A 12,903-nucleotide genomic window follows, 5' to 3' on the forward strand; every position below is an offset into this window, starting at 1 on the left:
TTGTAGCCTGAATCTAAATGTCAATCAAATCCATTTTTGGCAGCATACTTCACATATGTAAGTGCATCACTTCAATCCCTGTATGTGCTTTACATTCGGATGGAGCATCCAAATGAGTATAATACAAAGTAGGGTTTACAGCAGTAGGGTGGGAGTCAATATTAGCCTTAATGAGTAGTTACCCATCCTGTGGAGGGTGCTTGGGGAATATGGGGTCCTGGGTCCCTTGCTAAGGGCTGTCAGGTCCCTGTACGACCGAAGCAGGAGCTTGGTCCGCATTGCCGGCAGTAAGTCAGACTTGTTCCCTGTGCATGTTGGACTCTGGCAGGGCTGCCCTTTTGTCACCGGTTCTGTTCGTAATTTTTATGGACAGAATTTCTAGGCGCAGCCAGGGGCCGGAGGGTGTCAGGTTTGGGGACCACACGATTTCGTCTCTGCTCTTTGCGGATGATGTTGTCGTGTTGGCCCCTTCAAGCCAGCACCTTCAGCATGCACTGGGACGGTTTGCAGCCGAGTGTGAAGCGGTGGGGATGAAAATCAGTACTTCCAAATCCGAGGCCATGGTCCTCAGTCGGAAAAGGGTGGCTTGCCCACTTCAGGTTGGTGGAGAGTGCCTGCCTCAAGTGGAGGAGTTTAAGTATCTAGGGGTCTTGTTCACGAGTGAGGGAAGGTTGGAATAGGAGATTGACAGGCGGATCGGTGCAGCTTCTGCAGTAATGCGGTCGATGTATCGGTCTGTCGTGGTGAAGAAAGAGCTGAGCCGCAAGGCGAAGCTCTCGATTTACCGGTCAATCTACGTTCCTACTCTCACCTATGGTCATGAGCTTTGGGTCATGACCGGAAGGACAAGATCCCGGATACAGGCGGCCGAAATGAGCTTTCTCTGCAGGGTGGCTGGGCGATCCCTTAGAGATAGGGTGAGAAGCTCGGTCACCCGGGAGGAGCTCAGAGTAGAGCCGCTGCTCCTCCACATCGAGAGGGGTCAGCTGAGGTGGCTTGGGCATCTGTTTCGGAATGCCTCCAGAACGCCTTCCTGGGAAGGTGTTCCGGTCCCGTCCCACAGGGAGGAGACCCCGGGGAAGACCTAGGACACGCTGGAGGGACTATGTCTCCCGGCTGTCCTGGGAACGCCTCGGAGTCCCACCGGAAGAGCTGGAGGAAGTGTCTGGGGAGAGGGAAGTCTGGGCATCTCTGCTTAGACTGCTGCCCCCGCGACCCGGCCCCGGATGAAGCGGAAGAAGATGAATGAATGAATGATATTGACCACACTAACGTACCGATATTGACCACACTAACATACTGATATTGACCACACTATTTCTGCTGTAACCACTGGAGGGACACTTCTCCTGATTGCACCACCTGTTCATGTTTCCAATGTCCAATCACCTCACACTTCCCTTGTTTAAAAACCCAGTAGGTTGAGGTTCACAGACACTTTGATACAACAGAGCTTTTTACAGACACACAGAACACTCAAAACTAAGCCTTGTTGAATCGATGAGGCATTTCAGTCAACTTTATCACAGATTCACCCATTTCTGGAGGCCTCATTTACACAATGTACACTGAGGCCACCTGCTGGTTAAAATAATTAATTGCAGGCAATTCATTATTCCTGCAATTGAATTATACTGTGGCATTAATCAATGTCATAAAGGTAACTCCCGTCAAACGAATCTCTCTCAGATGCGTAATATTATAATAACGTCAACCTTTTTGTAAGTCACTTTTGTTTAGGTATTTGTTATTTTTCTTAGCAAAAGCCCCAGGTTATTTCTTCGACATACTACTACTTATTATTATTATGAATATTATTATTATAGCGATTTAAGGAATACATTTTCACACAACTGGACCACTTTGCAAACGAGAGGCAAAAAGTTAGTGTTTCATATCCTCATCTACTTCTCAGTTATTTGAATCAGAAAAAGTAACAAAAATATCTCCTACCAAACTTGAGATATTGCAACTTGAGTAATAATTGCAATAGGATTTTTTCCAACTTTTCAATCACATATTATGATGTGTTTGTTTGAAGTTTGCTGTATCAATGTATTGGACAAAAATGTATTTGAAAGTGTTAAAGCATGCCCCAGTAACTTTACTTGTAAAGTTTATATCTAGTTCCTGTTAAAGTTGGAGTGCATGTTTATTGAATGGGTTAAATACAAATGGTACAATATGTTTTTATAAGTTGTTTGAATTGGCAATTGGGCCTTCATGACTATAGTGGACATTGCTTTTATTATTATTCAGGCAACTTGAAATCACACAATTCAACTTAGACAAGTTGCCTGTGGGCATACACTACCTGTAAGAAAACGTGGTCTAAATACACAAGTCAGAGTTGGGTGGACCACCCACTGTATTTTGTATGGTTAGTAGAAAGTTATGCTTTTCTTGAGTCAGGCAAGAACAATTGAGGGGTTTTGGGGTATTTAGTATTTCTTTCCTTGGGTCCAGTTTAGCCCCCTTATCCCAAACTGTTCACCATGTGCCTAATATAAATACTTTGTGTTTGATGGTAGCTTTGGCTGTCTGTGAATTTTCTTCTTTCTGTTTCCTTTTTATTTTGCATGGTTTATTTTACCGGTCTCAGTTCTTTGCGTGAACACAATCCTGTCTTGGACCTTTACAGACAATTCCTTTGACTTCATGGCTTGGTTTCGGCACTGACATTCCCTGTCAACTATAAGAATTAATTTAGTCAGATGTACCTTTCCAAATCATTCAGTCCAATCAATTCAGTTCACAACAGGTGGACTCCATGGAAGTTGTAGAAACATCTCGATTAACAATGTTAACAGGATGCCCCTGTTAACATGTATGTAAATGCATTGTAAATTTGATGTGTGTGTGTGTATGTATATATATATATATATTTTTTTTTTAACTTTTCTAATAACCTGTTTTTGTGTGGGCCATTGTGTGTGTCTATACATGAAGAAAATATAGACATAGACCAATACAGAGTAAGTCTGTAAAGAAAATGTGTAAAACGCAAAAGGATACAAAACTTTACATTTTATTACTGGTATGAAGTCTCACAAACATTGTCAAATTTTTATAAATTGGAAAATCAGCAGTCATCAAACACGCTCTCAAAACTGGTTAGTCTTAGAGCTGCCACTTGAACCATCCTTCTCACTGTGGGTGGGGGGTAAAATACACCAGAAACCTCTTCCAGGAATTTATACCCAGTAAAACAGGATGTAATGGATTACCATTTAAGTCCCAAAGACCTGGACGGCACTGACAAATATGAACTACGGTTTTAAACATGTTTTGGCTCTATTGCAATATCTGTTAAATACATGTAAACACAAAATATTAATGGGAAAGAGTTCAATATCCATCTCCACATCCAAACCTTTCCAACACACAAAAGGATGACAAGCATGTTCATATAAATTGTCTGTTTTAACAAGAATAATTATCTACACAAGGACAAATAATGAACAACATTATGAACAACATTATGAACAATTGTCAACAAAAATTTAATAGAATAACTGACATACCATTCGATATGTATCAGACCTTCATTAAAACCAGGAGAATGCTTTTGAGGTTAGAAAGGTATTTTGTGAGAGACCAAGGAAGAGGTCAGCCCCACATCCCAGGAGAGGTAGCTGCGGATTTGACAGGAACTAATGGGGATGCAAATACACAATAAAGAGAAAGCAATCAGCATCATCATACAACAAGAGAAAAATGCAAAACATTCAAAAAGAACTACAGAAACAAAAAAACTTTACTCTATGAAATCTGTTGCTCAAACAATATGGGATTATAAAATGTGCAGAGATTATTTCAACCCTTCTTCTTTAACATTTCTGCTGTGTGCTGTTGTGACTCCCAGCTTCCATTTCTCTGAAATCCCTGCAACATCCAGAGCAGAACTCAAAGCTTTGCGCCTCTCTAAGTATTCCCACAGCCAAAACAAGAGCAAGGTTTCTCTCCTGTGTGGACTCTTTTATGGCTTGTAAATTCAGGTGATGTAATGAAACTTTTCCCACAGTCAGATCAGGAGTAAGGTTGATCTCAAGTGTGTATACGCTGGTGGCTTTTAAGGCCACCTAACCAGGAGAAACCCTTCCCACAATCAGAACAGAGGTAAGGCTTCTCTCCTGTGTGCAGTCTCTTATGACTAGTAAGCTCAGATGATGTAATGAAACCTTTCCCACAGTCAGAACAAGAGTATGGTTTATCTTCAGTGTGTATGTGCTGGTGCCTTTTAAGCTGACCTAACTGAGAATAACTCTTCCCACAGTCAGAACAGCAATAAGGTTTCTCTCTAGAGTGTATGTGCTGGTGCTTTTTGACATAAACTAATTGCGAAAAACTCTTCCCGCAGTCAGAACAGGAGTATATCTTCCCTCCTGTGTGCACTCTCTTATGACTAGTTAGTTCATATGATGTAATGAAACCTTTCCCACAGTCAGAACAAGAGTACGGTTTATCTCCAGTGTGTTTGTGCTGGTGCCTTTTAAGCTTAGCTAACTGTGAAAATGTCTTCCCGCAGTCAGAACAGCAATAAGGATTCTCTCTAGTGTGTATTTGCTGGTGCTTTTTAAGATAGCCTAATTGTGAAAAACTCTTCCCGCAGTCAGAACAGGAGTACAGCTTCTCTTCTATGTGCACTCTCTTATGGCTAGTAAGTTCATATGATGAAATGAAACTTTTCCCACACTCAGAACAAGAGTGTGGCTTCTCTCCAGTGTGTATGTGCTGGTGCCTTTTAAGCTGACTTAGCTGAGAAAAGCACTTCCCACAGTCAGAACATGAATAAGGTTTCTCTCCAGTGTGTATGCGTTGGTGAGCATTAAGGTTTCCTAATATTGAGAAACCCTTCCCACAGTTAGAACAGCAATAGGGTTTCTCTCTAGTGTGTACGTGCTGGTGCCGTTTAAGATGACCTACGTGAGAAAAACTCTTCCCACAATCAGAACAGGAGTAAGACTTCTCTCTTGTACATATGTTAACATGTCTTTTTAAATCTGATTCATTTAGGAAAAATGTTCCACAACAGGTGCAGGGGTGAGGTTTCTCATCTTTGCAGTCTGCCTGTTGTTTCTCTCCAGACTCTCCAACTTCAGCAGTCACATCTGTGTGATTAATATCAGAAAGGTTAATTAATGCAGTGATACACATACAAATATAGTCTTTCATCCCAAGAAGTACTTGATAATATCCTGGGGTTTTCCATAATTCCATGACATCCTTCATTTTTTAATGATAAGGGAAATGTCAATCAATTCAATGACTTTCCCTACCATACAATTTAAATGGGGTTGCTGAGGCAACCAGGGGAACTGCCACAACAAGGCACCCCCATTTCCCTGTGAGTACAGTTCCATTATATACAGTGGGGAGAACAAGTATTTGATACACTGCTGATTTTGCAGGTTTCCCTACTTACAAAGCATGTAGAGGTCTGTCATTTTTATCATAGGTACACTTCAACTGTGAGAGACGGAATCTAAAACAAAAATCACATTGTGGGATTTTTAAATAATCTGCATTTTATTGCATGCCATAAGTATTTGATCACCTACCAACCAGTAAGAATTCCGTCTCTCACAGACCTGTTCGTTTTTCTTTAAGAAGCCCTCCTGTTCTCCACTCATTACCTGTATTAACTGCACCGGTTTGAACCCGTTACCTGTATAAAACACCTGTCCACACACTCAAACAGACTCCAACCTCTCCACAATGGCCAAGACCTGACAGCTGTGTAAGGACATCAGGGATAAAATTGTAGACCTGCACAAGACTGGGAAGGGCTACAGGACAATAGGCAAGCAGCTTGGTGAGAAGGCAACAACTGGTGCAATTATTAGAAAATGGAAGAAGTTCAAGATGATGGTCAATAAAAGGATCATACATTTCTCTCTCCCACAGGTACATGGAACACCTCAGAAAAGACAAATCATGTAATACTCTCCAGGTTTACATACAAGTCATGTACCATCTAAGCATGACTGACGTACCACTCTGGAGGACTATGTTCATCAGACACCCACTTTAGATATAGTCACTCAATCTCTCCCACTATTATATTGTGGGAAGCTTGTGTATCCTGAAGTCTGCTCAGGCCTTTAGGAGAGGTCTGGTAAATATAGCCTGGGGTTGCTGAATGTAGCACACAATGCTACTCCAAAACCCATTTTATGTAGCACACAGTTTTTCCTACAATACATTCACTGCCACATATAAAACAATATTTCCACCATAAAGCTTTATTCATTCAATATTAAGTGATTTGCATTGGCTGAATTGTTGAAACTGGAACAGGTTGAAAACACAGTTTATTCTCAAAGAGTTCTGCCCTGACTTTACGGTTTTATGATTTTGTTCATGGATCAAAAATGTATAAGTTCTAACTACTCAATTGATAAAACCAGTTCTTACCTTGACTAATTAAACCCCCAAAATTCTTCTCCTCTTCCTCCTCTTTTTTAATTTTAATATTCAGTCCCAGTATTTGACTTTTGTCTTCCTGCTTCACTGATGTCATCTCTGAATCCACCAATGAACACGGAGTTTTACTGTCACAATCAGCATCTAGTGGTTCTTGTTTGATCTCAGTGTGGAAGGAGAGCAGCAGGCTGGGTTTCTCCTCCATCTGATAAAATAAAGACCACACCAGACCCATACATGACTGATGAACATGTTGGATGGGAATAAAATACACAATTGAGGGAAAAAAACACAACAACAGAACCAGGTCACTGATAATGTTTACTGTAAGTGAATAGTGCAAAAACCTTTCACTACTATGATTTTCCAACAAAAATGAAATAGCATTTTTACTGGACCCTGTAAGAGGAGTGTGGTCGACTGACTGACAGACAGGACGGGCGTCTGACTGACAGGCAGACAGGACGGGCGTCTGACAGACAGGCAGACAGGACGGGCGTCTGACTGACAGGCAGACAGGGCGGGCGTCTGACAGACAGGCAGACAGGGCGGGCGTCTGGCTGACAGACAGGCAGACAGGGCGGGCGTCTGGCTGACAGACAGACAGACAGGGCGGGCGTCTGGCTGACAGACAGACAGACAGACAGGGCGGGCGTCTGGCTGACAGACAGACAGACAGACAGGGCGGGCGTCTGGCTGACAGACAGACAGACAGACAGGGCGGGCGTCTGGCTGACAGACAGACAGACAGACAGGGCGGGCGTCTGGCTGACAGACAGACAGACAGACAGGGCGGGCGTCTGACTGACAGACAGACAGACAGACAGGGCGGGCGTCTGGCTGACAGACAGACAGACAGACAGGGCGGGCGTCTGGCTGACAGACAGACAGACAGACAGGGCGGGCGTCTGGCTGACAGACAGACAGACAGACAGACAGGGCGGGCGTCTGGCTGACAGACAGACAGACAGACAGACAGGGCGGGCGTCTGGCTGACAGACAGACAGACAGACAGACAGGGCGGGCGTCTGGCTGACAGACAGACAGACAGACAGACAGGGCGGGCGTCTGGCTGACAGACAGACAGACAGACAGACAGGGCGGGCGTCTGGCTGACAGACAGACAGACAGACAGGGCGGGCGTCTGGCTGACAGACAGACAGACAGACAGGGCGGGCGTCTGGCTGACAGACAGACAGACAGACAGGGCGGGCGTCTGGCTGACAGACAGACAGACAGACAGGGCGGGCGTCTGGCTGACAGACAGACAGACAGACAGGGCGGGCGTCTGGCTGACAGACAGACAGACAGACAGGGCGGGCGTCTGGCTGACAGACAGACAGACAGACAGGGCGGGCGTCTGACTGACAGACAGACAGACAGACAGGGCGGGCGTCTGGCTGACAGACAGACAGACAGACAGGGCGGGCGTCTGGCTGACAGACAGACAGACAGACAGACAGGGCGGGCGTCTGGCTGACAGACAGACAGACAGACAGACAGGGCGGGCGTCTGGCTGACAGACAGACAGACAGACAGACAGGGCGGGCGTCTGGCTGACAGACAGACAGACAGACAGACAGGGCGGGCGTCTGGCTGACAGACAGACAGACAGGGCGGGCGTCTGGCTGACAGACAGACAGACAGACAGGGCGGGCGTCTGGCTGACAGACAGACAGACAGACAGGGCGGGCGTCTGGCTGACAGACAGACAGACAGACAGGGCGGGCGTCTGGCTGACAGACAGACAGACAGACAGGGCGGGCGTCTGGCTGACAGACAGACAGACAGACAGGGCGGGCGTCTGGCTGACAGACAGACAGACAGACAGGTGCGGGCGTCTGGCTGACAGACAGACAGACAGACAGGGCGGGCGTCTGACTGACAGACAGACAGACAGGGCGGGCGTCTGACTGACAGACAGACAGACAGGGCGGGCGTCTGACTGACAGACAGACAGACAGACAGGGCGGGCGTCTGGCTGACAGACAGACAGACAGACAGGGCGGGCGTCTGGCTGACAGACAGACAGACAGACAGGGCGGGCGTCTGGCTGACAGACAGACAGACAGACAGGGCGGGCGTCTGGCTGACAGACAGACAGACAGACAGGGCGGGCGTCTGGCTGACAGACAGACAGACAGACAGGGCGGGCGTCTGGCTGACAGACAGACAGACAGACAGGGCGGGCGTCTGGCTGACAGACAGACAGACAGACAGGGCGGGCGTCTGACTGACAGACAGACAGACAGACAGGGCGGGCGTCTGACTGACAGACAGACAGACAGACAGGGCGGGCGTCTGACTGACAGACAGACAGACAGACAGGGCGGGCGTCTGACTGACAGACAGACAGACAGGGCGGGCGTCTGACTGACAGACAGACAGACAGGGCGGGCGTCTGACTGACAGACAGACAGACAGGGCGGGCGTCTGACTGACAGACAGACAGACAGGGCGGGCGTCTGACTGACAGACAGACAGACAGGGCGGGCGTCTGACTGACAGACAGACAGACAGGGCGGGCGTCTGACTGACAGACAGACAGACAGGGCGGGCGTCTGACTGACAGACAGACAGACAGGGCGGGCGTCTGACTGACAGACAGACAGACAGGGCGGGCGTCTGACTGACAGACAGACAGACAGGGCGGGCGTCTGACTGACAGACAGACAGACAGGGCGGGCGTCTGACTGACAGGGCTTCGATGGAAACAGATTTTCCAATAAAGATGACTCTCAGATGTCTAAAGTAAGTTAATGTTAAAGTAAGGCCCCAGGCAGTTAATGTTAAAGTAAGGCCCCAGGCAGCCCAAAATGTCCTTATGATTGGTGGAGGACCTGGCTTCATTGTTCGTAGGAAAGCTCCATTGAAAGCTCCATTGAAAGCTCCATTGAGCTCCAGTGACACTGGTTGTGGCCATCTTGTATGGGCGGGGTCACAAAGATCTGCATACTAATTGCGATGGAAAATACTCATGGTTATGAAATTGTGGAGAAATTCCACTACACCTAGTAGTCTACAATAAACGCTTCCGAACACATTTCCCGCTATATGCAAATACACGTCCATTCTATTACCATGGGTAAAAAGCAGTTGAAACAATGTTCAGCTCAAACAAACCAATGATATCCTAGAAGACATGCAGCTATGATGCATGCAGAAAAAATCTGTTAAACTGCATATAATAGAAAATATGAATAGCATATACATTATTATCTCTTTCATTTTTCTAATTATAATTGTGTTTATATTGTAGACCAATTGTTAATGCTTTCCTACTGAAAGTGACAACAAAAAATACTTGCACTGGGCAAAATAACAATGTCAATCTGCATGATGTGCACAATACATGTTGCACACAACATAATTCATTATAATGAATTATAACGTTATTTTGAAGAATCAACAATAAATAGGCCTATCGTTAGCTAAAGCACATAACATGGGCACAGAAGTGCATGCACACACAGGTCAGTACCGGTAAGAAATGAGTACCGGTAAGTTCCAGTTCCATTGGATGCGCTAACCGCATATATGTAGTTGAAATCATATTTGCATGTAATCATTGTAATGAATTACAAGATCTGTTTTCGGCAACTCTAATGGCCTAGCAGTGTTTTTTTATCCTGGTCCTGGGGACCCAAAGGGGTGCACGTTTTTGTTTTTGCCCAAGCACTCAGGCTACCACCGGTTAGCTTCGGACGTCACAAAATCACTTTCGAATTCCAACAGTATCGTTTTTGTAATGCTGTTTTGAAAATGCGTGCATAAAAGGTTAATGAAATCCGGTCACTTCGAGGGTTGTCAGTGGGAATTTGAGACATACGAATGGAAATAAGTATGTGAAAGAACAAATTAGTCAAGCCAGACGTGAAATAGAGCTAGTAATTTGATAGTAGTAACGGAAACATAATTTGAATCATACAATAGAATCATTTTGTGTTGGCTAGCTATTATTTCAGTCATACAAAACAGTGGGTAATAGGAGAAGTAGACAAGATAATTCTTAATATTCTTAAGATTATTGCTTAGCTAGATTCTTGGAAAGGGTAATAGGGTTGTGAAGGGATTCGTCAACATAATGACTGTTCTTGTGTTTTATAATCCTGGTAATAAACAAAAACATATTTCTACTGGCTAGTAGAGTCATCTAGACTTGGCCCATACATAGTTGTTAAGACCTTTCGAACTAAGCTTCCGAGGTTCTTTTTTTAGGTTTCAAACTGCGGGCTATTTATACCGAACTGAAAAAGAAGAATATAGATGTTTAATCACTTACCATTTCAGTTACTTCGATTTCTGATGGTATTTCACGAAATTAAACTATACAGAAGTTCGTTAACCAACTTCAACCTGCTAAAAACGTGATGAAAACAATTCTGCTTAATGCTGCTTCTTCTTCTGTGGGGTTTAACCGCGATTGCCATCCAACGCTATTGGCGCTTTACTGCCAACTACAGTAATGGAGTTCGGACAGAGTTGGGAAGTAATGATTACATGTAATCCGAGGATTACAAAAGAACAGTAACTGTAATCCATTGCGTTACCAACTAAAATATTGTAATTGGATTAAAGATACTTTTGGAAAAAGAATAGGTGCGCGAAATAATTATGACACCTTGCATGCCTGATTTCTTTATTTATTATTTTAAAAACATATTTATTTGAATCAAAATAACAATTGAGCGCCTCAGTTGTTGTGTGTCAACATCATGCGCGCAAATGTGGACGCGCATTGGCAGTTACGTGACTGATGAATCCTAGTTTAATTGGTACATAAAAAAAAAAAAATCTACGATAATATTAGCCGACTCATTTAAAGGTGATTTACTTAACTACTCGATGCATCTTTATCAGAAAAATGATAGGCGAAAGCTGTGACATGGGGCTGCCTTCAAGAGTGGGAAGCACTCTGCGGAAGGATGAAGCATTTGAGTCAGCCACCTCCATGTGATTCTGCTTGCTTTGCATCTCAGAATATTGCACCTATTGGTTATCATTGGCTGCTGACGACTTGACTTTAAGCTAAGAGTGTGTACGCGTGCACACGTTTTGACAATGTTGGTTGTGGAGCAAAACATCAGACTACTGCAGATTTAGTGTACGCGCGAAAAGCTACGGACATCTTGATTCTTATATACAACAATGTCAATACCCTTTTTGAGAAGTTGACATTTATTTTTCAACAATGTTTTGAAGTAATTAAAAACATTAATAAAACAAATAACAGAAAAGGCTAACGCATCTTTCGATTTTGGGTTATGTTCAGAAAAACAGCCCGATTCTGGAAGATCGAGGGTTATTGGATTATTTGGAACGACTGAATATCTGACAGACCTTTAGCGGGTAATGTAGAGACGTTGCCCAATCATATTGACTTAGAAAGCAATGGTTTATAAACCATTTCCAAAGGCGCTTTACAAAACCCATAAGTTAAAATGCAAATTCCGTTTTTGGCCAGCGATGTAAATTCTAACATTGATTGATCTAAGGATGATCAATTGGTTACATGCTATCCATATTTGTTTTCTAATGCCTCTTAATGAAAGTAATCTAAAAGTAATTCAAAGCAATCAGATTATTTTATTGATTTTGAGTAATCTAAAAGTTACATTACTGATTACAAATGTAGACATGTAGACAGGTAACTGATTACATTTAAAAAGTAACTTACCCAACCCTGAGTGTGGACCAGACACAAGGAGGAAAATCTTAATCTCCCCCATTATTTTATCTCCCTATAGAAACAAAATAAATACATCCAACAGCATTATTCCTTAAATCTAATATAAATCCCTCTATTATTATCATCTCATAGCTATGACACTGAAGTAAAATGTGTTAAATTGTCTCCATGTCCTTCCTGTGCAGTAATCACGTTGCCCAGTCTGGTGTAGTGACGTCATAGAAAATCTTTGGAGAGAGCTGAAAGTCCGTATTGCCTAGCGACAACCCCGAAACATGAAGGATCTTTAGAAGGTCTGTATGGAGGATTGGGCCAAAATCCCTGCTGCAGTGTGTGCAAACCTGGTCAAGAACTACAGGAAACATATGATCTCTGTAATTGCAAACAAAGTTTTCTGTACCAAATATTAAGTTCTGCTTTTCTGATGTATCAAATACTTATGTCATGCAATAAAATGCAAATTAATTACTTAAAAATCATAATGTGATTTTCTGGATTTTTGTTTTAGATTCCGTCACTCACAGTTGAAGAGTACCTATGATATAAATTAAAGACTTCTATATGCTTTGGAAGTGGGAAAACCTGCAAAATTGGCAGTGTATCTAATACTTGTTCTCCCCACTGTAGGTGGTACATGTCAAAGAAACATCTACATGAATGGCAGGACCCAAGGGTTCCCAGCAGAACATTGCCCAAAGCCTCACACGGTTTCTGCCAGCTTGCCTCTTTCCCATCATGCGTCCTGGTACCATGTGTTCTCCAGGTAAGCGATGCACACACACCCGGCC

The 12,903-nt window shown here is 43.9% G+C and overlaps 2 protein-coding genes across 4 annotated transcripts in view; one reads left to right on the top strand and one right to left on the bottom strand.

Annotated features, from left to right (window-relative positions):
- Nucleotides 1-12,903, top strand: part of LOC105027450 (zinc finger protein OZF-like) — a 541,343-nt gene that overhangs the window by 266,364 nt on the left and 262,076 nt on the right. The gene's annotated exons all lie outside the window — the stretch shown is intronic.
- On the bottom strand, nucleotides 3,040-10,866 carry LOC105027436 (zinc finger protein OZF-like). Its single transcript, XM_010899540.4, has 3 exons — nucleotides 10,709-10,866; nucleotides 6,418-6,631; nucleotides 3,040-5,111 (listed from the first exon to the last, which is right to left on the bottom strand). Exons 1-3 carry the CDS (start codon nucleotides 10,709-10,711, stop codon nucleotides 4,048-4,050), a joined length of 1,281 nt encoding a protein of 426 aa, XP_010897842.1. The 5' UTR covers nucleotides 10,712-10,866; the 3' UTR covers nucleotides 3,040-4,047.

Source organism: Esox lucius, chromosome 20 (assembly GCF_011004845.1).
Source record: "Esox lucius isolate fEsoLuc1 chromosome 20, fEsoLuc1.pri, whole genome shotgun sequence".
In the NCBI taxonomy this organism is placed as follows: Eukaryota; Metazoa; Chordata; class Actinopteri; order Esociformes; family Esocidae; genus Esox; species Esox lucius.